This window comes from Cervus canadensis, chromosome 15, assembly GCF_019320065.1.
Source record: "Cervus canadensis isolate Bull #8, Minnesota chromosome 15, ASM1932006v1, whole genome shotgun sequence".
In the NCBI taxonomy this organism is placed as follows: domain Eukaryota; kingdom Metazoa; phylum Chordata; class Mammalia; order Artiodactyla; family Cervidae; genus Cervus; species Cervus canadensis.
In genome coordinates this window covers 41,886,334-41,913,905 of record NC_057400.1, presented here as the reverse complement: position 1 = coordinate 41,913,905, position 27,572 = coordinate 41,886,334, and the positions used below count along the sequence as shown (strand labels likewise).

The window sequence follows — 27,572 nt, the reverse complement described above, 5'->3', positions numbered from 1 at the left end:
GCACAACAAAGGAAACTATAAGCAAGGTGAAAAGACAGCCTTCAGAATGGGAGAAAATAATAGCAAATGAAGAAACAGACAAAGGATTAATCCCAAAAATATACAAGCAACTCCTGCAGCTCAATTCCAGAAAAATAAATGACCCAATCAAAAAATGGGCCAAAGATCTCAACGGACATTTCTCCAAAGAAGACATACAGATGGCTAACAAACACATGAAAAGATGCTCAACATCACTCATTATCAGAGAAATGGTCTTTATTTCTATCTGCATTGTATGCAAGTAAAATGCACATCAGATTTTTACATGGACAACTTTTACAATTTTCATACCACATGCCCACACAAAAGTAATACAAACATAAGAATTATGAAGAAAATTCTTGAAATCATAAATGTGATTAATGACAGTAATAGGGAGTTTTCCATACAAAATGACAACCATGCTTTTGAATTTTCCTAACACTTACCAACTTCAAAGCTATGTATCTGAGTATGGTGAGTCTGTAATGTGCTTTTCTTAAGCATATTTTCCATCCTCATTAAAATTTAAGTTTTCTTCCAGTATAGTATGCTTTAAGGTGGGCCTAAAATCTCTTCAGGCTTGTGGTACTGATATTTAGTAAATTATCATCGATACACCAAATTTGTGTTTAATACAACGAAGGAAGATTTTGTGTCAGGGAATTTCATGTCCCTGCCTTCTTAGAGGTAAAGTAGGTTCTGGTACCCTGGTTGCTCAGACAGTAAATCTGCAGGCAATGCAGGAGATTTAGTAGGTTCAGTCCTTGGGTGGGGAAGATCCCCTGGAAAAGGAAATGGCAACCCACTCCAGTATTCTTGTCTGGCAAATCCCACGGACAGAGGAGCCTGGCGGGCTACAGTCCATGGGCTTGCAAAGAGTCGGACGCAACTGAGTGACTAACACACACCAAATCAAATGTGGTGGGAAATTTAACTCAATTCTGACACCACCTACCTGGCAATAGCATTATTATAGCTCAGCCCTGGAAGACTACCCCTCACACCCCATTTCAGATGACCGTCACAAGCTCGGGTTATTGCTGGTGCTCTGAATCCACTGGAGATATATCTGAGGCTCCTGTGAACCCCTTCTCAGGTTGGACTAATTTGCTAGAATGGCTCATAGACCTAGAGAAACATTTTACTTACTTGATCACCAGTTTTATTACTAAAGGATATAACCCAGGAACAGCCAGATTGAAGAGATGCATAGGACAAAGCATGGGGAAAAGGAGAGAAACTTCCATACCCTCTCTAGGCACACCACTCTGCAATCTCCACCTGTTCACCAACCCAAAAGCTCTCTGAACCCTGCCCCTTTGGGGATTTATGGAGGCTTCATTACACAGGCATGATTGATTAAAGCACTGGCCACTGGTGACTGAACTCAAACTCCAGCCCCTCTGCCTTCTCCCTTCCCTGGAGGCAGGAGGGTGGAACTGAAAGTTCCAAACTCTAATCTCTGGTAAGGCTCCACCTGGCAATCAGCCCCCATTCTTAACAGAGTTTCTAAAGTAACCTCATTAACATAACAAAGACATCTTTGTTGCTTTCATCACTTAGAAAATTCCAAGCATTTTAAGAGCTCTGAGCCAGAAATAGGAACAGAGACCAGATAAATATTTCTTATTATAATCACATCACAGAAGTTACAATTTAAATCATTTGAATCTTCGGTTATACTATCTTAGTACATATATTTAAAAGGCAAAAAAAATGATGATAGTCCTAAGAGTATTTTCCTATATACATACCTGGGAAGGAACATTTTTGGGAGGCTCTATTCGAATGCTTGGATCCCACTCTCCAGGAGGGAGAACAGTAACCTGATCCAGAAATTCGTCAATTCCCGATACCAAGTCATTACGATCTTTTGCTTTGTAAGCAACATCATGAAATACCTATAGAAAGAAAATAACTATTTATAGATTTAAAAAAAGGGTCTAAAATCTTAATGCATTTTGTGCTTTCATTTCCCAGTTAGCACACATGTGATTATAACAATTTGAATAGGAACCTCTAACTAAAGAATTTTTAGTGTAAAATATTATAACCTCTTTTATTCTATGATTGCACAGATGTTTATCTTTTCTTAGAATGCTAGATGAATGTTGAAATTTCTGGTGTAAAGAGAAAAAGAAGGAAAAGGAGAATAGAAGGAAGCTCATTAAGCTAGAATTAATGATTCAGGTTTGACAAACATTGTTTATATACGTAAATCAAACTTTCTGAAAGAAGCCCTTGCTTTAAAATAAGAGATAAAAGTTTATAACAATATTTACACCATGGCATAAAATAATGCTATTGAACAAATGATGGACTAATCAAAAAACAGTACTAAGCCAAGTAATTATCTATATAAAAGTAAAACAGGATCTTTATCCATATGCCACTTAAAAAGCAATTCTAGGTATTAAAAACTTAAATATGAGCATTAAACTATTAAATCAATTGGACACATGTAGAAGGATATATTTATGACCTCAGAGTAAACAGTAGTACAAATCTCAAAGATTTAGTGTAGTGTCAAAACAAGCACATAACTAACTTTTGCTGTTCTTCAAGGAGAAAAAAAACTACATGTTCAGTAATGTCAAATGCCAATAAGAGATAAGTGACGTGAGTACTGAACATAAGAGTATATTTTGCAAATGATGACCTTACAGAAAGCAATTTCAGTAGAGTGGTAGTGACAAAAATCAGACTGTAATACATTGAGACAAATGAAATTATGATATTCAGGACCAAGTAGAGATTATTCTTTCAAAACTCTTAAGATTCAGGTTCAATCAACACTTCAGTGGGACATGCTATGTTAAGGAATAAGAAATTTTAAGGATGGGAAAATCCTGGCCTTTTATTTCATATGTATTTTCTAAGTAGCTACTATGTGTTAGGCCTGTTTGCTAAATGAACCAAAGGAGTCAGTGTTGACTTAGCTAAGTGACAGAGAGAGAAAACTGTTGACACGGAAATCCAGAACAAGAAAAATAAAAGTAAAGGTTCTTTTGTTTTTGCTTTTGTTCTTCTAAAACTATGTTATTTATGTTAATATACAATTACTTTATTATTATTTTAAAATCAATTCACAAATATATTTTTTAAAATTCTCATTTTTAAGTTCTCTTATAAATATCAGCATACTATCAATATAAACAAAAGCTCTTTCGAGTGCTTAATAATTTTTAAGACTATAAAGGGATTAATAAATTGGTAATAGCGCCAATAAACAAAATCATATGATTTATCTCTAGTCATGCTCAACAGCAAGGGAGAAAAGAGGCTAGCTTAATTCAAGATAAGGTGTTGCTAGGATGACTAGAACATTCAGTCATTAATTCATTAAAAAAAAAAAAATCTATTGAACCCTGACTGAAGGTCAGACACCATGTTAAATAAGAAACAAAAGGAAAAGATAAAAAAAAAGTACAAGTTAAACTCTACCTACAAGAAGTCCCCAGTACAGAGAGGAAAAGAACTGCTTAGTCAACAAATAATTATTTGAGCACCTGACAAAAATCAAGGAACAAAAATGAATATTAATGGTAACTGCTCACATGGAATTTATAGCTTAATAATGAAATTCAATTCATCATTTTCTTAAATTGTATGAATCAACACATTGAATTTTATTCTTGAATATAATTGTTCAATGTATTTCAAAGCAGTTAGATGGCAGAACAATTTCTCCACCTGAGCTTTGAACAATAAAAACCTTTTATTCTCTTTTTAAAGTATTTAAATTTTCTTTTAATATTCAATGAATGTACTATCATAATTAACATATCCTATTATAATTAACAGCTCTCATCTTTTGCAATAACTTTCTGGCTGAGTTTCCTCTTCTCTATTTCACTCCTCATAGAGTCACAAATTGCTCCAAGTTAATCTCTAAACTTTCAAGTCTAAAGGATTCATGTTTGAACTTTCATTCAAGGGCTGATTTGTTGTTGTTTAGTTGCTATATTGTGTCCTATAGATGTATATATAGGAAACTAATACTCTCTTTAAGTTGGTTCTTTCTAAAACAGATGAAAAAATTGGTTTTGTTCTAACTTTTTATTTCCTATGTGTAAATATCAATAACTAACTCATATAAAACCAATAAACATAATTTGAACTGATATAATAGAAGAATTTATATTGAACTTCAAACATAAGTTCAAATTTTCAGATTTCATAAACCTAAGAAAAGTTATATACAATACTAATTAGTTCTTTTCATAGATTTTCAAGTATTTCAATAATTATTAAATTATTTAGATGAGATTTCAGAAATGTATAATCTCATTTGGTATTTACTACTGAATTTTGAATTTATGTCACTTCCTTGATTTTTGCATCTGCTCTTCTTTGACAATAAAAATAGATTTTTGCAAGGCATTGTAGAATCCAAGAAACCAGTTATATGACATGATATTTTATGTTTATTTTTATGATCTTATATTTTTGAGACATATTTCTTTGAGAAGCTGACGAAAGCTTTTCCAGTCCAAAAAACTACATACAGTGTTTTTACACAGAAAAAATTGTGTATTGAGTCAGAGATCACAGGCCTCCTTAAAATCTATCTTCAGCTCCTCTAATGGTTAAAACGCTCCAACATCTACATTTAGGCAATTACAAAGAGAGCTGATAGATGTCTTCCGGCTTTTGGTGTCATGTATACTATCCAGATAAACTACCTCTTTTATTTCTTGAGACCTTAAAACTATTTTGCCCCAAACAAGACCTGCAATGATATTAACAATGGTGCTTACTTTGGCAACACAAATGCTGTTAAGGGAATATTAATAAATATACTCTAAATTCACTAAATAACAGATTTTCTTAAAGTATAGGGTTTTAAAATGTTCATGTGTGTGAATTTATCACCCCTTTGAACAAATTTTTCCAAGGGAAATTTTATAGTGGAAACATTTAAAGGGGAATTCAATACAGAGAAATCTGATTCACAGTAAACTGTCATGAATACAGAACTCCAAAAGTTAGGTGTACCTAGTAGGGGGAAATGTTCCCAATGAACTTGAATAAATACCTCATCTGTCATTAAGGTTGCAATTGATCTGCCAATCTCATGGTACTGTTGACCCTTTCCCAGGGGTCCCAGAAGAATGAACAAAAATCTGTAATGAAGAAGAGAAAAACATGTTTCAAGGTAAAAATAAAAAATAATTTTAGTAGTGCAACATCACTCATCTCAAAGGAATTACTGAAGATAGGGTTTTGATGTAAAGTATTTCCATATTTTTCCACAGGTTATTATTACATATTTTGAAATATTTTATGTTTCAAAATGACTCATGCTTAAGATCCTCGAGCAATTGGAATCTGGGGTATTTTGCTGTTTCTTTCATTTAGTTACCTATAATGGCTATGCAGTTAGTGTGAATTTTAAGGATTCTATAATTCTTATAGGAGAAAGTTAAGATAGAATCTGATTAAATCTTCTTGAATTCTAAGACAGAGAACTCACTATCACATATGTAAACTGTAGAATTAGGTAGAAGAGGGGAATGGCAATACAGTAGTATAAGCAAAGAAAGAATATATGGTAAAAAAAAAAAAACAGTGGGTATGTGCAAAATTTACATTAAATAGAAAAAATGATTGCCAGGAATAAAAAATTAGATAGAATTTAAAAAATCCATTAATTCCAATGCTGGAGGAATAATAATGGCAGCTGCACTGTGATATTCCATCTATATAAGGTTGAAAATCTAGCAAATTCATCATCACAACTGGAAATTTTGAAGAAATCAACATGTGTTTTAACTTTGGAGGACCAATTACTGTCCTGTCTCTGAAAAGGTCAATTCTACAAGGAAATTATGAGAATTTTAAGATGCCCTGTATTCCATAATATAACTACAGCATTCACTTGTTAAATGGTTTTTGCTTTTAAGTATGAAGACTAATGACTTTATAAGGTATATTGAGATAGATATCACAATTATACTTTTCATTCAGTTATAAACTTTAGAGATTGTACACGTTTTTACAGGATGCATATATTACAGTCTTAGAGGATCTGACACTAATTTTTTGTGTCAGTTGTAACTGAATCCAGTTCTACTACACAGAAATGTCCACTATACATTTAAAACAGGAATAATTTAGTGTGGTGGCAGATGCTTTACTAACTATAGTACTTTTAAGAAATTTCCTAACCTATGTACATCTTACTATTTTCACGTTTCTATTCCACGGACTATTTATAAATACTAAAATTATTTTCTGGTATTTTTACTATGCGTTACTGTTATATACACAGTGTGCCCTTTTGTCCTCCTAAGAAAGGATAATTAGGAACCTTGAATGGCTTTCTTTATTCTATTTGTCTAACTAATCTTCTTCCATTTTTCACCTTTCCTAACTAAACAGTCTAGCCTTTTAAATCTCTCCTTATACTGTGCCTCTATCGTGCCCCTAATTTTTCCTCCACTGTTCTCTAGACACATTTTGCTATGTCAGTATGAAATGAGGTCACTTAAACCTTGACAGTTTTCAAAGTGAGGGTATATAACCCCATTATGGCTTTTCTCTACTCTTGGGAATTTTTTTTTTCTTTCCTTTGAAATACAAGAGCTATCATTGTCATAAATAACCATCATTTACTCAGAGTTCATCGGACACCTTCTTAGCTGGTGGAACAAGAATGCACTGCTTGGAGCACTGCTTGGAAGACACAAAGGAATTTTAATCTACTAAAATAATATTGCTATGGTTAGTAAATTTCACATGTTAAATCTGAATCCCAAATTCCCAGAAATTCTGAATAGATTACAGGGTGTATATGGAAAAATGTAGCCTTAATCATATGTCAGACATCACCTTAATGTGTTCAGTTCATCCTTCTCCTTTTTAATAAAACTTGGTATGCATCAGAAGTCTTGGTAGCCCTCCAAATGAACAGACACACTTCTTTCTATAACTTGAATTATTAGCTAGTTTCCTGCCTCAAATCTGTTCATCCACAGGTTCAGATAGAGGTTCTCAAACACTGAATCCCTTTCCAGTCAGCTGAGCTCTAATGAAATGAGGCCTCTCCTAATTAAGCTATTCTATATTTTTGCAATATCATATCTACAGTCAAAACACAGAGTGATATAATTGGCTATGTTTTGAGTTAAGACTGAAAGGTTCATAGAAGAAACATTCTACCAACCCAGTTACCACAGCACCTGAAATTATCATCAGTTTAACTTGACTAAGACCCTCAATGTTTGGAAGAGGAGACAAGAGCATCTGAGACAATTATATGTTGTGTCGTGCTTAGTTGCTCAGTCATGTCTGACTCTTTGTGACCCCATGGACTGCAGCCCACCAGGCCGCTCTGTCCTTGGGGATTCTCCAGGCAAGAATACTGGAGTGCATCGTCATGCCATTCTCCAGGGGATCTTCCCAATCCAGGGATCGAATCCAGGTCTCTTACATTGCAGGTGGATTCTATGCTGACTGAGCCAGCAGGGAAGCCCAAGAGACAATTATGGCATCACACAAAGGGCATCCATCATGAAGGAAACGGGGCCACACAAAGATAAGTTTTGCTGCGGCAACAGGATCAGAGTGAAAGCCTGTCTGCACACAGGAATCACATTTGATGGAGGGAGAAGGGAAGAAAACAAGGTGCCCTAGAGGAATTGCTATGAATGTAATGTGGCCAATATTCATTTTTCTCCACAAATTTGCCTAGGGACAGTCTTATCTCTATAACATGGAGATAAATAATAAATAACAAAATTCAGTTTGTATTATAACAAAGTTGTTAGTTTTTATGTGCACCTAAATGAAAAACAAGTTCAGGTGATCAAATTAAATTTGTCCTTTTGATTCAGATTCAACCACAGTAACTACCAATGATTCTTAAGACTCTATGTATGGGAACTATACTATGACTGAGATTAAAACATATAGTATGTAAGATACAGCAGATAGTATCCTAATGATGGCACTTAAGCATAAACCAAGCCTTGAAAACTTTGATCTTTTCAAATATGGTCACACTCATATACAAGATCCATGCATGCGTGCCTGCTAAGTCACTTCATTCGTGTTCAACTCTTTATGACCCTATGGACTGTAGCCTGCCAGGCTCCTCTGTCCATGGGACTCTCTGGGCAAGAATACTGGAGTGCGTAGTCATTCCCTTCTCTAGAGAATCTTCCTGATTCAGGAGTGGAACCCACCTCTCTTTGTCTCCTGCATTGGCAGGCAGGTTCTTTACCACTGGCTCAGACCGTAAAGAATGCCTGCAATGCAGGAGACCCAGGTTCCATCCCTGGGTGGGGAAGATCCCTTGCAGAAGGGAATGGCTACCCACTCCAGTATTCTTGCCTGGAGAATTCCATGGACAGAGGAGCCTGGGGGCTCCAGCCCATGGGGTCACAAAGAATTCCACAGGACAGAGCGACAAACACTTTCACTTTCTTTAACACTAGCGTCACCTGGGGGGTCGCTCAGTCATGTCCGACTCTTTGTGACCCCATGGACTGTAGCCTACCAGGTTCCTCCATCCATGGGATTTTCCAGGCAAGAATACTGGAGTGGGTTGCCATTTCCTTCTCCAGGAGATCTTCCCAACCCAGGGATTGAACCCAGGTCTCCCACATTGTAGTCAGACGCTTTACTGTCTGAGCCACTGGGGAAGTCCCATAGTCTAATGCAATCTTTGAGAAAAGCCTAATACTTTATCACTTTTCACCAAAAGTGTAAAATGGAGTTCCAGTATTCTGGCCCAGAGAATGATTATACACCTTTCGAGGGATTCCCTAATAGCTCAGTTGATGAAAAGAATCCTCCTGCAATGCAGGAGACATCAGTTCAATTCCTGGGTCAGGAAGATCCCCTGGAGAAGGAATAGGTTACCCACTCCAGTATTCTAAGGCTTCCCTTGTGGCGCAGCTGGTAAAGAATCCGCCTGCAATGCGGGAAACCTGGGTTTGATCCACCCCTGCATTGGGAAGATCCCCTGGAGAAGGGAAAGGCTACCCAAACCAGTATTCTGGCCTGGATAATTCCGTGGACAGTATGGTCCATGGGGTCGCAAAGAGTTGCACATGAGTGAGAGACTTTCACTTCACTTCATAATGATATAGACCAGGGTATTCAGAGATAAGAAGCACACCTAAAAGAAAACATAGAAATTTGAGAAGAAAGAAAAGAACAGAACAATTTTTAAAGCACTTTTTGCCCTCCTCCACAAAGAAGAAACAACAGTTTTATGGATTATACTTTAGTTTCAAGAAAAAAACTCTCAGAGGAAATTATATTTACACCTTTTCTCCCCCCCACAAAAAAATGGCTTAAGAAAGTGCAAAATATGCTCTTATACTTTTTACCTGGTTGGGATTGGGACCTCAGCTAATCCCTGAAGCAGTACAGCTGGGGACAACCTGACAAATGCAACTACAGTTCGATCCAAAAACTCCAATTCCCCAACTAAGATGTTTGAAGCTTCAGCACCTGGAGGAATCTTCTTCATAAAATGCAGATCAACCTGAGAGCATCACAAAATAAAATAAATCAAAATTGGAAAAATTTGTTAAATCATTCCTAGCAGAGTACTTCACACATGGTAACCCATCATTAAATATAGTTTAAATAAATATAGCTTATATAAGTATTATTTAAATCAAATTTAAAATAGTTAAAATCTTTCTTGCTCTTTAAAAATACTTTTTTCTTTTGCTTCTGTATTTTTGGAATTTGTTAATAATACATTGAATACTCCAGTTTTCTGCTCAATACTTTTCAAAGATGCTTTTCAGCATCAGTAATCTTGAAATTTTCAGGGAGAAAAGATTGTGTGTTCAATTAAATGCATATACTCTAATCACAATTTAATTAGTATTGGCCAATATATTTAAATATTTGTATGCTACATTATCTTAATTTTGTACATAATACATTTCAATTAATTAGTATATAAAATATGCCTATTTCAAAAGAAATATAATCAAAATTTTCCTTATAATATAAATTATGACTTTAGTCTTCAACTTTATCTTAATTGTTCTATATCCTTCACATTTTATACTTGTCCTGATCAATCTTCAAATTTAATTTCTCATCAGAGTATTTAGATATGGCAGAGTAATGGAAACAAGAATAAAAATATTAACATTTGGAGTTGCTGAAGAGCCACAGTTGAATTTCTGTTATGAGATGTCTATGACTGAAATGAACGCACACAAAACAAATCCATCATTAATAAAAGAAATGCTTAAAGGGTGAAGTCTGAAAATGAATGTAAAATATTCTTAAGAATAACTATCAATTCTCATATAGAGAGCCTCAGTGAAAACCAAGTAGTGATTTTTAAAGTCACTTTTACAAAGCCTATTTCTTATTTCTAATTCATTGAGTTGCTTTTAATGGAAACCTCTTGGTGGGTAATAATGATTGCTGTAATAATTCTTTCTATGCTCCTAATGAAATGGAGACTAAAGACCAAAGTGTGAATAGGAGAGAGTGAGGCAGAGAAACGGAAAAGAAAGAGAAGGAGAAAGAAGGAGAGGGAGAGAGATGAGAAGATGAGAAGGAAGTGGAAAGGAAGAGAGGAAAAATAAGAGGAGAAAGAAGAGAAAGACGGGGGGTGAGAAAAGAGCTCTGACAAATACACGAAATCAACAAGACTTTGGGGGGGGGCAGATACTCCTTCTGTTTAATGATTTTAGAATTTTTTTCAAGCAGTTTAAAATGAAAAAAAAATTAAAACTTTTAGGAGAAATAACTTAGGAAGTCCATAGCCAGACTATAGTGACTATATTAAATTTGCTGCTCTCTGAAATCAAGACCTCAGCACACTTGTATAGAAGGTTTATAACTACTTAATTTTCTGTGAGATAAGGGTGCCTCAAAACATAAAACCCATTATATGAAATATTTATTTTATCATAAGGATTAAATATAAAAATACTCTAGTATGCCAATAAAATATCAAATAGAAGTAATGTTCTATTTTAAAGAAAATGATTTAACAAAGCAAAACTGCCTATAAAATTTGATGAATATTATAAATTTCAAAATTTTTAACCTATAAACATATTTCCGAATATAAATTTGTAAATTATAATACCTATACACTATTAGCTCTGTGAGAAAAACATATTAAATCTCCATAAGTCTTTCAGAGCCTAAAAAAGTAAAATAAACTATTAAGTTTTTTCCCCCATAGAAATATGATATTAATACACTGGAACAAAGAGAAAATGGCTTTTTAAGAAAATCTACAACTGGTAAGTAATATGAGTCATATTGGTAATATCTGTCCTAACTCTAAGAAGTTTGAGTTCAACCTGGAAGACTGTGTAAATTCCTTTATTCAGTATTTCCTGACATATGCCATAACCTTAACTATTGATGTCTGTGCCTCAGGCACGAGGCAACTAGACACATGACTGCTTTAAGATTTAATTTAATTAAATCAAGAAGTACCTAGTACGTGTGTGCATGTGTGCTAAGATGCTTCAGTCATGTCCGACTCTGTGTGACCCTATGGACTGTAGCCCACCAGGTTCCTCTGCCCATGGGATTCTCCAGGCAAGAATACTGGAGTGGGTTGACACGCCCTTCTCCAGGGGATCTTCTTAACCCAAGGATCAAATGTGCATTTCTTATGTCTCCTGTATTACAGGTGGGTTCTTTACCACTAGCGCCACCTGGGAAGCCCATCTAGTATGCTGAAATAGCTTAATTTTATAAAAGAAAATACATGGTCCTTACATTTTTTTGTTGCATTATATAATACTTGATATATCACTGATTGATATCCATTACTTAGAAAATCCACTAAAATATTTAGAATTTAATTTCAGGATTAGGAAATTTATTCTGATTTAAAATGTAACAAATTATAGTTAAATAACATATATCAAAAGACTCATTATATTATTGTAATACTATATGCTACATATAGTATGATACTATACTATATCCTAATATATATAGTATAATACTATTCTCCAGGCCAGAATACCAGAGTGGGTAGCCTTTCCTTTCCCCAGGGGATCTTCCCAACCCAGGGATCGAACCCAGGTCTCCTGCATTGCAGACGGATTCTTTGCCAGCCAGCCATGAGGGAAGCCCAAGAATACTGGTGTGGGTAGCCTATTCCTTCTCCAGCGGGTCTTCCCAACTTTGGAATCAAACCAGGATCTCCTGCATTGCAGGCGGATTCTTTACCAGCTGACCTATTAGGGAAGCCCACTCTACACTATAGTACTTATTATTCTGGGACTAGTCATATATTTGGGGGTAACAGATATACATTATCTACTTATTTTATTATATTATACAATTATATATTATTCCTGGGATAGCCCTATATTTTTATATTTATGTTAACATACAATTCATAAAGAACCTTATTTGGCAATCTAACTTTTAATACAACAAAAGGTCACATTTAAGGACCACAGGTTAACTTCTTATAAAACTACAAATATCAAAAATAGCTCTGAAGAATTAGGTTGACCTACATCCCTAAGACAGTCCTCAAGTGGACTCAAATATGGAATAAAGAAATCCTGGAATTTTTTGGTCCTCTGAACAGAATCTTGAAGAAACCAAGCCATACTCTTATGGATCTGGACTTATACTCATGCATCTAGGGTCTCCAGACCTTTACACTAGGAAGGAAAACATGACTTATTCTGGTTATTTGACACTTAAGTTGTGAATGAGAAACAGTCATATCTCTGGGGAACAAGGTTAGACCGAAGATAATGGTGGAACCAGAAGTGTCTGGACAAGCTACACGCTAAGATGTGAAGGAAATACACGTGAGTCTTTAGGGAGAAAGTTTAAGTCTCAAGCCCATTGTAGAAAGTAGAGGAAAATGAATAGAAATTCCCTGGGGAGATGCGGTCTTGTGACACTAAACAGCGAGTGATCTCTATTAGCTCTCAGTCTGGGATTCAGTTTTCTCCCCTTCTCAATGAGATTTTTAAGGTTTCCTAGAATTCTAGGATTTTATAATGCAACAAATCTTCATATTTCGTATGTTAAAGACTGATAATGAAGTGAATTCCTTCTACATAGAAAATAATGCGGCAGTTTCTTTAAGTCACTTGATATTAAAAGAAGCCATCAACATTTGATCTGAGCCACGGTCAGATCATGAACTCCTTATTGCCAAATTCAGATTTAAATTGAAGAAAGCAGGGAAAACCACTAGACCATTCAGGTATGACCTAAATCAAATCCTTTATGATTATACAGTGGAAGTGACAAATACATTCAAGGGATTAGATCTGATAGACAACAGTGGCTGAAGAACTATGGACTGAGGCTCATGACATTGTTGTACAGGAGGCAGTGATCAAGGCCATCCCCAAGAAAAAGAAATGCAGAAAGGCAAAATGCTTGTCTGAGGAGGCCTTAGAAATAGCTGAGAAAAGAAGAGACGAGAAAGGCAAAGGAGAAAAGGAAAGATATACCCATTTGAATGCAGAGTTCCAAAGAACAGCAAGGAGAGATAAGAAAGCCTTCCTCCGTGATCAATGTAAAGAAATAGAGGAAAACAATAGAATGGGAAAGACTAGAGGTCTCTTCAAGAAAATTAGAGATACCAAGGGAACATTTCATGCGAAGATGGACTCAATAAAGGACAGAAATGGTATGGACCGAACAGAAGCAGAAGATAGTAAGAAGAGGTGACAAGAATATACAGAAGAACTAAGCAAAAAAATCTTAATGACCCAGATCACCACGATGGTGAGATCACTCACCTTGAGCCAGATACCCTGGAATGAGAAGTCACGTGGGCCTTGGGAAGCATCACTACAAACAAAGCTAGTGAAGGTGATGGAACTCCAGTTGAGCTATTTCAAATCCTAAAAGATGATGCTATGAAAGTGCTTCACTCAAAAAAAAAAAAGAAAGAAAGAAAGAAAGTGCTTCACTCAATATGCCAGCAAATTTGGAAAACTCAGCAGTGGCCACAGCACTGGAAAAGGTCAGTTTTTATTCCAATCCCAAAGAAAGGCAATACCAAAGAATGTTCAAACTACCACACAATTGCACTCATCTCACACACTAGCAAAGTAATGCTTAAATTCTCCAAGCCAGGCTTCAACAGTACATGAACTGTGAACTTCTAGATATTCAAGTTGGTTTTAGAAAAGGCAGAGGAACCAGAGATCAAATTGCCAACATGTGTTGGATCATCAAAAAAGCAAGAGAGTGCCAGAAAAACATCTACTTCTGCTTTATTGACTACGCCAAAGCCTTTGACTGGGTGGATCACAACAAACTGTGGAAAATTCTTTAAGAGATGGGAATACCAGAACACCTTACCTACTTCCTGAGAAATCTGTATGCAGGTCAAGTAGCAGTAGTTGGAACTGGACATGGAACAAGAGACTGGTTCCAAATAGGGAAAGGAGTTTGTGAAGGTTGTATATTATCACCCTGCTTATTTAACTGATATGCAGAGTACATCATGTGAAATGCTGGGCTGGATGAAGCATAAGCTGAAATCAAGATTGCAGGAGAAATATCAATAACCTCAGATAACACAGATTAAAACACCCTTATGGCAGAAAGCAAAGGAATTGAAGAACCTCTTGATGAAAGTGAAAGAGGAGAGTGAAAAAGTTGGCTTAAAACTCAACATTCAGAAGACTAAGATCATGGCATCTGGTCCCATCCCTTCATGGTCAATAGGTGGGTAAACAATGGAAACAGTGAGAGACTCTATTTTGGAGAGCTCCAAAATCACTGCAGATGGTGACTGCAGCCATGAAATTAAAAGACACTCGTTCCTTGGAAGAAAAGCTATGACCAACCTAGACAGCATATTAAAAAACAGAGACATAACTTTGTCAACAAAGGTCCATCTAATCAGAGCTATGGTTTCTCCAATAGTCATGTATGGATGTGAGAGTTGGACTATAAAGAATGCTGAGCACTGAAGAATTGATGCTTTTGAACTGTGGTGTTGGAGAAGGCTCTTGAGAGTCCCTTGGACAGCAAGAAGATCCAACCAGTCCATCTTAAAGGAAATCAGTCCTGAATATTCATTGGAAGGATTGATGCTGAAGTTGAAGCTACAGTACTTTGGCTACCTGAGGCAAAGAGCTGACTCCTTGGAAAAGACCCTGATGCTGGGAAAGATTGAAGGCAGGAGGAGAAGGGGATGACAGAGGATAAGATGGTTGGATGGCATCAGTGACTCGATGGACATGAGTTTGAGAAAGCTTTGGGAGTTGGTGATGGACAGGGAAGGTTGCTGTGCTGCAGTCCATGGAGTTGGAAAGAGTCAGACACAACTGAGCAACTGAACTGAACTGAACTGATCAACATTTGGGAAATAATAAAATAGTCATATAGTCATATATATAGTCAAATAATAAAATAGTCTACGTGTCAGTTTAAAAACACAACATATCTTCTTTTTTAAAAGCATTATAGGAATCAAAAAAAAAGATAAACTGACAATTCAGATTATATCAAAAACACTCCTAAATGAGTAAGTTTGATGGGCCTAACCACTGGAAGGGTTAAAAAATATATGGTTTGAAGGTAGATAGAACATAGGATCAAGTATCATGAAATGAAAAAAGGCTTTTTTTCACCTTCATATTTCAAAATTCTACTGGGTTTGGAATCTACATGTTAAACTTAAAATACTTAAGGTAATATGTAAACTAACTGATTCACTTTGATAAATTTACTACCAGTCTGAAATCCCTAGGTTAAAAATCCTTAACTCATATACCTGCAAAATCTGACACTAAAGTCTCTTTCCATAATGATGTACCACTTTTGTTCTTTCCAAATCCTACTTCTCTACTCTTCCACAATATAAGGTAAGAAGTATTACTTTGCTGGGAAAAAAAAAAAAAAAAACAACCCAGAGCCGAAGGTTTAAATTGTCTTGAACCTCACAGGATTCATTGTACACATACAACCAAGACACTAAAAATCCAGTAGAGACCAAATCGTATTAAACTTGGCTCTGGTGTTTCTTTTTGGCACTACTATTTCCACTAGTATCAGCAACAATACAGCAATAGTAGTAGCAGGCAGGTTTCATTGAACACCCAAAGGGCTGGCAGAGAATTAGATGGTTACATAGCTTCACTGACTCAACAGACATGAATCTGAACAAACTCCAGGAGATAGTAGAAGACAGAGGAGCTTGGAGGGGTACAGTCCACGGGGGTCGCAAAGAGTTAGACAGTACTCAGCGATTGAACAACAGGAACGCTATAAACCCAGCACTCTGACAGGCTCTCTCTATTTTCTCATTTAATCTTCACAAAAAATTATAAATAGGTATTATTCTTATTTTACAAGTGACAAAGGTGAAGTTCAGAGAACTTCTCCAATATCAGGTAGCTTGTAAATTGTAGAGTTAAGATCCCACACTTGTTCTCAAAAAACATGTTCTTTTCAATGTGCCATGCTATGGGCAAGAGACCAAGAAATACAGATGGTTGGCACTGCATAGAGAGCTCTAGAAATTTAACTTTCCCATTAAAAACTGGAGTGGTCCAGTGATTTGAAATGTAATAAGAAAGTAAAGGATTAAAGAAAAGAAAATCTATTTTTCACTCTCTTATAGTTCAAATTGTTCTAGGGAACCTGAAAATAAGACTACTGTCTCCCATTGGCTATATTCATTTTCTTTCAAATGTGTTGAAGCATTTTTGAAGGCTGCAAAAATAGGTCAGACAACTAAAAGCAAAATGATATAGAGATATAAAATTCAGTGTCAGTAGGTTATATCCCTTAAGAAAAGGTAAAAGGTAATTTACTTGAAAAGATGTGATTTATTATCACTGTTTTTGAGAATGTTCACTGTGCCCTTGTTATACTGTTAATGCTTGCACAAATAAGTAAGCAACTTTTTATGTCATTGTTTTTAAGATATTATTTCAAATGAAGAACATCAAGAAATTAAATGTATGGCAATTTGCGACAATTTTACTCCAACTTGCAGATGAATGAAGATGTAATGCTTTAAAAAAGATATTTTTTGGAGCAGAAATGGAATACATTTGAACTGGCTTAATACTTGAATCACACGCCTCCATACAGTGAGATGAGCTTTGAACCACTGTGGAAAGAGCCCGAGTGTGCCCTCACCTCTCTCTCTTGCTGCTGTGGAGGTCCTTTTTCGTGTCTTTGTCTCATCCCACATGGACTAGCATGCCCCTTTTGTTGGCCTCCCAGCCCCTGCACGCATAATTAACAGACTTAAGCTGGTACACCATGTCCCACGGGGACTCTGCCAGGCACCAGAGGGAGAGCATGCACGTGACTAGATCTAGACCTTGGCAGAGGGGTTCTGAGACAGCAACAGGGGCTGGTCGCTATTACTCTGTTCAGAAGCTTGATGTAGGCAACCTCCTATACACTGCCTCCCATTCCCATCTCCTCCCACTGTTGGAACCATTGCCAGTGCTAAGGAGTTTATGGAAAAAAAAATTTACTCTGAGGTACCGCTGTTTCAGCCACTTCAATAAAGAAAATTGTTGACTCCCTTTATTTCTGGTCAATATTAAAATTCTTTCATGATTGTTTAGTTTGCCACAGCCTACAATAGCACATATAGGGTATCAGGAATTTGCTAAGCAAAATCACATTATTTTCACAGAATACATTCAAATAAATGATTTTTCATTTGAATTGTCTCCAATTAGATGGATCCCTCAAGAGAGTCAGTCTTTATCATGTTTTTATTCAAAACTCTGTCAGTCTTAATATGTTCTTGTGTTTCTTAACACTAATGCCTTTTGCTTAACTACAACAATGAAGCTTTAAGTTATACGATTTACTTTTCCACAAATAGAAGGGGAAATGATTTTGAAAATGAAACCAGTGAAAGTTTTAAACAGTAAACTTCTGCTAAATTCCCTGTGAAGTTCAGTTATCATTTTTACTAGAAGAAATGCATCATACCAAGTGGCTGAAACCTGAAGACTATGTGTAAAATCTACACATTTGATTTTATGCATAGGCAAAACATTACACGTGAACTTAAATGCTAACATTATAACAATATCAAGCTTTGGCTAAGAAACAAAACATATATGCATGCAAAAAATTGTGTCAACACCTCTTAAAATGGTTGGTAATATCTAGTAATAACAGCTTACTTAAATGAGAGGGAGAAAACCTTACCTTGCTAAAGTCAACTGTGCTGTTTTCCCTGCTCACATCATTTTTATTTTCAACACAGGCTGGTGCAGACTGAGGAGAAACAACCTGGCCTGCTAAAGAGATTGTTATTACAAAATACAAACAATTACTTACATAATTCTAGACATATTGCATGCAATATAAATTAAACTAAACTAACATAGGTTTTTTAAATGAATTTATGAGGTAAGCATGAAGGTTCAATATAAATAGATATCAAGAAATACAAATATTCTTATTTATCAGTTACAGATAGAAACGGGAGAATTCAGTCAAGGAAATGAAAATTCCTTCTCAGATTAAAACTAAACAGTTATTCTCTAAGAAGAAAGAACAACCACAAAAATGATTTTAATCTAATTACAGTCTCAAGACTGTAAACATCATTGATTTTTAAATTTTATTCAAAACTAATGATATACATACACCTCTTATGATCTAAACTCAGACTGAAGAATTTTATAGATAATTTTTTTTTAAAGAGCAAATATTTATCTGAAAAGTACATAGCATATTTACAGTTTTCTACTGCATCTGAAAAACAAACCAAAGAGAAAAAGTTCTTTGACAACAGCTTTTGGAAATTTCTAAATGAGAGATTCAGTTAGAAATACCTTCACCTCACATATTACAAATATTGTGAATATATTATGCTTCTCACTATTCAATTGTGTAAATATATTGATATTGGTCTACAAAGGATCAATAAATTTGAATTGTATTTGTTTTCCATTAATACTAACTAGCAACTTAATTATTTTGTAGTCTTTTTCTTTAAAGAAAGATTATGATATTAGTTAAGTGGACAATACAGCTCAGAACATGGCTAATAATGGCTAACGAAGGGTAATTACATTTCATTGTTCACTAAATATGAAACATTCTTTTCAATCACATTATCTGAAATCTGTTCATATTTAGCAATTAAGTTATAAAAATAAATGTTTGCTTAATCTCACATATATCTGTCTTTTCCCTAACCTCTCCCTATTCTCACTTGTTACTTTTACTGTGATGAGTAATGACAATCCAGCTTTGAAGCCTTGACCATATTTTATGACCATTACTCAGTTACTCCAAAATACTGTTCTAATTCTCCACTGTCTTAGATAGTAATATTCTCATTTCTCTCTGCCTAACTCTTCTCTCTACCTCCCTAAATCCCAGTTTTATTCAAAGTTTACTTTTAGACTCATCTCTAATTACTGCAGTCTGTACTTAACTGAAGTTCTCTAAACTGTTAGCGCGCATACAAATAATACTTCTTTAAATTCTCTCTTGAAATCCACTTATTCACTGATGCCTAGAAATTACCAAGTGTGATGCAAAACACTAATAGTTTACTTTCAAATATTACTATCATTTTGCTTTTTGAACATTAAGCCTCTCAGGCAGGGGTCATTTTTTAATAAGTACAATTTTTATGGTTTAAAATTATTATCTTGCCAGAGAGTAATGGGCTTAAGATTCTTCTAAAGTTTAAATATTTCACTGCTTTCATTAAACAAAGTAAAGTAACACATTTGATGAAGTTTTTAAAATGATTTTAAGAGAAAATTCACCTTAAATCATGTATACCAATTCTGATTACAGCAAATTTCAAAAATTGCATTTTAGAGAGGTGACAGACTTAAGCTGCATCGGTTATTTTCATTCTCCCATTTCTAACTGCAGTGTGCAGCTATGACTGTGAACTGTTCATTAGCAGACATTTCATTTATCATTCTCAAAATAATAACTATAGTTAAAAAAAAAACCTTTTACATAATGCATTTGTGCTACTAACAGATGTCTTCAATCACCAGTTTCACATCATTTCTCCATATGAGTTAGAACATAAGATATATTTAAACCTAAATTTACTGAATGTTCCATAAAACTGAATGGTGAAATTCAAGGCATGGATAAATTAAACATATATCTGCTTTCTTATAATAATTTATTTCATGTGATAGAAAATCACATGGAAGAACAATTATTTTACTCAATGAGCAGACACAAAAATAGTCAACCTAATAAAAAATCATCACTTTAAAGAGATTTCATGGGATAGAAAATATGCTGCAACTTAAAATTTGAAGAAATTGCACAGCCTATGTTTTCACATATATACTCCAAAAGCAGACTATTTCATAAATTGCCTTTAACTCATGAGATATGTTTAAAACTGGCACTTGTATTTCTTCTTATAAACATTAATATATTTTGAGATTTACTATTCTATCTATTCTTATTCTAAAAATTTTATTAAATATTACCTCATAAAGTTGATCATTAGGAAGGGATTTGAAAAATGTTTTCTATAACTGTTTCAGTGACATGGATAATAACCAGTGGAGAGTATTTAACTAGCAGGAGACATATTAGATTATAATAATTGTCCTACTAGTTCCAGATTCTAAGTATGTGCATAGAATGCATATGCCAATGCAGGGGACAAAAAGCATAAAAACGACAAGTGTGTGACATATGAATATAACCCAAAAGTTGATATCACTCATATGTCAGAGATAATAGTTAAATACTAGCAAATATTAGTAAACACATTTAATCTCATCAAAGTTTAAAAAGTACTCCAACTCTTATTTCTTAATGTGTATGTTAATTTGTTAAAATGAAACAACGCATATTAAATGTATATACTTTAAGGCAGTATCTGAAAATGACAGGATATAGAAAAATGTACAGGTATAATATTATTATTGAAAAATTGGGTTATTTTTGAAAAAATTGAAGCCTTTAAATAAAGCTTAAAATTTTATTTGTTCTATCTACCTACCACCTGTCTAAAATGTGCACATGAACTACAGTCTATTTAACTACTGAAAATTTCATAAATTAAATCATTTTTATAATTCTGTTATCAATTATCTTTTTCTGTCTAAACACTGATTTCTTTAGTTTATTCCAGTTATCACTGCCTTTCAGAAGAAGGTGATGGCTTAGATTTCAAAACGACTCTCATTAACTCAAATATTATTACATAAGAAGAATCAGTAAATTTAGGTTTTGAAAGAGCATCCCTTATTTTCTCATTCATATCTAAAGCAATACTAGTTCACAGAATACAATTTTCAGGTACAGGATTTTATACTCAGCCAGAAGTGAATATGTTTCCTAAAAAAATAACAAAGCACTTGCTAGGATTTTCCCCCCTCCAGGATGAAAGAGTAAAGTTAGGATTGAGCATTCACATATAAATGCGGCTGCTGCTGCTGCTGCTAAATCGCTTCAGTCGTGGCCGACTCTGTGCGACCCTATGGACAGCAGCCCACCAGGTTCCCCTGTCCACGGGATTCTCCAGGCAAGAATACAGGAGTGGGTTGCCATTTCCTTCTCCCATATACATGTAGAAGTTCTATGAATGCTATTTTTATTATAATTTTTTCCAATCAATATGCCACAATGTTTTTGAACATACATATTTTTGCCTGTTTCTTTATATTACCTTTTCTTTGACCATTGATCACTGTCCACAATAATATATTCTATAAGTAAATGTCATTGCAATATTTAATCAATTTGTTATTATAATATCTAAATAACTTTTAGAGATTAAGATGATTATCCAAAAAAGACATTTATTAACTTAAAACTTTATTATATCTAGGGTAAATTATTCAAAAACTGATGAATTAGCTAAAAATTAGCTGAGACATGTTCATGATTGGGTTTCCCTGGTGACTCAGATGGTAAATAATGTGCCTGCCATGCAGGAGGCCTGGGTTCAATCCCTAGGTCAGAAAGATCCCTTGGAGAAGGGAATGGCTACCATTCATGATTATTTAAATGTAAACACTTAAGAAACCAGTACTTTTATTTTTCCAACCTTTCAAATTCAAAGAGTTCACCATCTTAAATCCAAAATTCCAGTATTTGTTATACATCTTATCAAAGTATATATTACATAGTATTCACATCAACAACTGCTTGAATTAATTTTCCTTTGAGTCATGAATTCATTTTTTTCCTCTGGACCTCCATGGAGGGATCATATATAAGTTAAATAAAAAGCTATTATATGCCATGTACTTTTTCAAGGCAAATCATAAAAGATATGGGCAAGCACAGGAGGAAACAGAGCAATTCAAGCAACCTCTAACTAGAAAATAGGAGCTCTGCTTGTTACACAAAAATTTTTCACCAAGTCTGTTGTGAGACTGGCAGAATCATTTCCCTCACCATAAAGTTGTGAGGTAGGAACATGAGATTATCTCAAAAGAATTAGTGTTTTTTTTTTTAAGTAGTGTCAGTATCATTAAAGCCTCTCAATACTGAAACACAACCATAAAAAAGATCTCAAAAAGATTACTAAAATTATATTAATTCATTTAAGTCCTTACTTATAGTTTTCTTCCTCTTTCAATAAATTATGTATATAAAACAGCAGCCTTTAAAACTCTATTTGGCCAAATTCAAATCAATAGGAGAAAAATATATCACTGAAGTACACCAGTATTTTCTATTGCTTAATCCACTGAAAATCACATGTAATAGAAGGAAACTGGGATGAAGACATGGAGGTACAATACTGTTAACCTATAGACCAAGCTGGTTTACACTACCTCAGAAACCTTCAACGCATTTAGAGTACCCAAAGGGTAGGAGATGAGGGAGGTACAGAGATGAGATGAGCCTGTTAGAGACAGACACAAGACACAGCAAAATAAAGAAATACAAAAATGAATGACAAAGTTACATACATGTGTAACAATACATTTATCCATGGGAATAGAAAACATGAAGAAAGAAAGGCTAAATATTTAGAAAATGTTGATTAGGTGAGCTATACTTCAAAAACATGAGAAGTATGCACATAATTAAACTTGGAGAAAAATTAGTATGTCTGAAAATAATTATGTAATATAAGAAATAACAAATTTAAACACATCATCCTAGAAACATTTTTGCTGTTAAGAGGTACTCTTGAGTTTCCAAAACTACATAGCAACAGTACAGTTTCTCAACAGACCCACAGGTTGTGTCAACAATGTCATCTTGATTTTTTTTTTTGAGAAATGGAAAATACTTTTATTATATAATGTTTAATTGTATCAGCTACATGAGCTTTTAAATGTTTTCTCTCAAGTAATTCTAAGAACTATTATTCTAGCTTTTTTTTCCAGCAAGGTAAAACATTATAAACGGATACTTTTTAAACTCTTGATATCTCTTATGAGATAACGGTATTTAAAGAATAAGAAAGCACGTAAATAGGTAAACACATAAAACATTATATATCTGAAAATAAAAAAGTACAGCATTTGTAAAAGATGCAATTATAAAGCCATAATACTGATTTTAAAAGTCATAAAAAAAAATCATTCACAATACAGACGTGTACATCACTTTAAGGGCTGAAATCTGTGCAGGCCTAAAGAGTCAAGTCATTTCATCCTTCCAAATCTAAATGTTCTCCAGAAACCTACAGTTTTGAAAGTAAGTCAGGGACCTTCTGCTCTGCAATTCCTTTTAAGATCCTAAATAAAAGGTACAACTGGAAAGTGTTCAGAACAGGAGGGAGAAAAGACAAGTGAAGGAAAAGAAATAAGAGAATTATTAGTAAAGGAAACAGTGGAATGAAGACACCCTACACCTAAGGAAACTAAGTCTAAGTTATGCTTTAAATGTAAAGGTTATCACAAGGGTGATAATATTTTAGAATAGATTTGTAATCCAGAGTCTCAAAAATACAATTGAATGTATGATCTAAATGATTACTACAAATGCTGATATATCTTGCTTTCTAAATCATTAAATACAAAAGCCTTTATTTTATTTTGGAAAGTCCTGCCAGTTTCAAGAAATTATTCAAATATTCTTTATATATTTTAGTACTTTCCACAATATTCTTTTGAATTCTAATGTTAAGGAAGATATGAGTTTTCTATTATATTTTTGCTGTTGTTTTGCCAGATAGAACTGTCACTTTTTATTGAAACATCAGAATCAGACATTTAATTCTCACAGTTTTGATGCTTAATGAAAAGTGAAAGTTAAACACAGCATGGTGGCATTAAAAATGCATGGTGACTCCATAACATCCTGTGTCTTAGCCCTAAAGAGAATGTGCAGTACACCAAGAAAAAAATCATACAAAAAAGTTAAGCTAGCATACTTGGAGGTAAGATTGATAAATGGTCACAAGTTACTAAAAAAGTCATGAACAAAATACAGCAGATAGGGGAGAAGAGCAACAAAATCACTATCTAGTAAGTCTAACCTACAACTTGGGGAAGAATCCCACTTGATCTTCAGGTTGAAAATGTCTAAACGTTTAACCCTTGGGACTGCTACCAAGGTAGCATGTTCAAGGAACAGGTCAACCAAGGAGGCAGAAACTTTATTCGATATGACTCTTTTATAGAGTTTTCTATACAAGTATCAGTTTGTTGCTGAGGGAATATCAATTGTTTCACTTCTAAAAAGGTATTATATTATATAGTATTTTATATATTATATAATACTTTAAACAAGAGGGGGCTTGGTTCCATCCCTGTACTTGGCAAGGAAAACATTTGCTGTTTTCAAGTTTCTAGGAAATCCTCACTCTATTTAATTCCTATTCTATAGTTTTAATTTTTAAAAGATTCTTTTTGCATAAAATACTCTAGTGAAGAGTTTTTTTAAATAATGAGAATATTATTTTTACCATTTTGGAAATATTGAAACCCTTTTGTATCTCTCTGTAGTATACTGCAAAAAAAAAAAAAATGTAATCTCTATCACATATCTTTAAGCAGAATGTCAAATCTATATTTATAGTTATAAATTTTGATTTGCTTATTTATTTAGAGTTAATCAGTTTTTAGAGTTCATAAGCAGATTGAGAACCTTAGTAATAAAGGTCTTTCACCCTCTTTTTCACTTTCACTTTTCACCCTCTTTCACTTCTGGATAGGAGATTTATTTCTAAATTGGTGATGTCTATTCACATTTTCAGAATTCTTAACACACATAATTATGCAAAGTGTGTGAGGAAGCAAAACAGAGTCACAGGGAGGTGTTATAAGCCTAGGCTTAGAAAACCACTTCTGACAGTGTACTTTACGACAATACTTAATTGGGTGTATGAATTTTATTAGAAATGTTTCCAAGTTTTTATTACCCTAATATATGCCTCAAAAAGATATTATGTGTTCAGATAAAGACTGATTATACAGATGGTGACAGAACTATTCATATTCTAGTTTTGAGAAAAACTAAGCAATTGCCTGAATAAGGTAAAAATCAGGCTCCCAGCAAAACTTTGTATCTATATGTGGATTTTTTATTTAAAGCTATAATTCTATCACCTCTTCTTATGTTTAATGAAGGTTTAAAGCTGTAACAAATAATGTGTCTAGGTCTATATGATATTACAATAAATAATTCATCCAGTGAATTCAGTGCCCTTTCCCTCCAAGTATAATGTAATAAAATAATTTTACAGTAAATGTTATCCCCAGTGAAATCTGAGATACAAATTATGGCTAGCTCATAAGGTCCTTGCATCTTTGAACAAACACATATTATTCTTACAGACATATATTTTATTGTCTGATTTCCAGTACAGGTAATGAAATAAAAACAGAAGTGAACTTTCATAAAATTTACTTGCATTCAAAGAGATTTACATCATGATAATATTTTAATAAGGTCTTTAGAATCATCTAGATATAAGTCAATAGTCAAAATTAGCAAATATCTCAGTCTGTTTTCTGTTTCTTAATCTGTTTTCTTAAAAAATATCAAGTAAATACTAGCTATGTGAGCATAATAAAAGCACTATGTTTATAATAAGTTTCAGAATATAAAAACTTCATTTTGTCATTTTCATATATAATATATTTTAAAACAAATTGTGATTTAGAATATGAGTATATTTTAAATATACGATGTAATTCAAAGCAAGCTATAAATACTCAAACTATCCAGTGGGATTGATAAATACAATATGATATATTATATAAAGCACTCATAACACTTTTACTGAACTTAATATATGCACAACTATAGAGTTTTCAATATAACAATGATTTACATTCAGTCATTAAAGGCTCTTTAAAAAAATCAAATGAGTATTTCAAGAATTATTTTGCCATTTAGAACTGGTTCTGTGTTCTGAAACAATAGTACATTTTAAAGTACTTCTTCTATTTGTCTATATTTGATTTGGTAGTATGGAAATTACCAAAGTACCTATATAAAGTGGAATTATTTTCATGCATTTGTATTTAAGGCATCTTTGAAGCTTTTGAAAACAGGAGTGAAATTACATAAAGTCTATGCTGTCAATATACATACTTCAGTCCATTTGTAGAAATCAGTCTCTCTAGTAAAACACCTGAAATTATTTTTCACTAATTTGTATTTTTTAAAACTGCAAAATTTTTCTAGCTAGCAGAAGTATGATAAACTCATATCATCTGCATGATAACTTCATTTTCCTTCACAGGACTGATGGAAAGGATGAGTGACAGATTTCTAAGCAACTTCCTTAGTGTAAAAGATGAGGTTCAAATGGATACCAGGAGGGAACAAAATACACAGAAAGGATAAAACAGTCAGAAACATTGCTTTGGCTTCATGATTCCTAAGAAGTAAGTCATGAATGAGTACTAGAAAACAATGGTTGGCATCATCTATGTTGGTGTGCCAAGATGGTAAGTGTGGTGGCTCCGTGGACACTAAATGAAACAGTACTGCAAAAAGCAATGAGCCTGTGAACTAGAAATCAGGCTTAATATATGTAGAGACACACAAAAAAAGGTACTAGCTGCTCTTTTCAATTGTGATCTCAAAAGGGATTCGTTGACCATGAACAACATGAAGCCAATATTTTTCTCTCACCATCACTAAATGTTGATGATTATTCATTTTAACTAAAAGACATTAAGTCAAAGCCCTGTTAAGCTATGAGACACTCATTAAGCTATGACACAAAGACTAGGATCTTATTTGGGATGCAACTGACAGTTGGTGTTTGCTACATTGGAGTCTATGACCTCCTATTAGAAAAAAGTTTTCCTTGCATTCTTTCATGAGCCTTTCAGGAAACTTAAATTCTTTGTCAAAATTTCTACAATTTGAATTTCAATAGATCATTTTCAAGTAAGATATATTTTAAAGGACTTTGATAGTTCAGACAACTATAATAAACAATGAGTACAATAAAGAAACATTTACCATTTTTATCCATGGAATTTGGTTCTGATTGTTTCTTGCCGATATCAGCAAAGGAACGAACAATAGGAATCCTATTGGTGAGCTTCTTCTGATTCTGGTGGTGATGCTGTTTCATCAGAGCCTCGTGGACCCTGTGGCGTACGTCCTCATTGAGCTGACCTGAGCTCACTTGTTGATCAAGGACCATGTCTGTAGAGTGAAGGAAGAAAGAAGATATAAGCGCAGCT

At 34.0% G+C, this 27,572-nt stretch overlaps 1 protein-coding gene across 6 annotated transcripts in view; it reads right to left on the bottom strand.

Annotated features, from left to right (window-relative positions):
- Window positions 1–27,572, bottom strand: part of SLC4A10 (solute carrier family 4 member 10) — a 336,246-nt gene that overhangs the window by 115,344 nt on the left and 193,330 nt on the right. For 3 of the 6 annotated variants that reach the window (XM_043488151.1, XM_043488153.1, XM_043488154.1), the window contains exons 6-11: window positions 27,346–27,534; window positions 18,160–18,251; window positions 17,122–17,211; window positions 9,366–9,523; window positions 5,063–5,150; window positions 1,779–1,925 (exon numbers count right to left, since the gene is read on the bottom strand). In XM_043488151.1, coding sequence (XP_043344086.1) covers window positions 1,779–1,925; window positions 5,063–5,150; window positions 9,366–9,523; window positions 17,122–17,211; window positions 18,160–18,251; window positions 27,346–27,534 — 764 coding nt within the window. The remainder of the gene's footprint in view (window positions 1–1,778; window positions 1,926–5,062; window positions 5,151–9,365; window positions 9,524–17,121; window positions 17,212–18,159; window positions 18,252–27,345; window positions 27,535–27,572) is intronic. The other 3 variants (XM_043488152.1, XM_043488155.1, XM_043488156.1) reach the window with 3 other exon arrangements.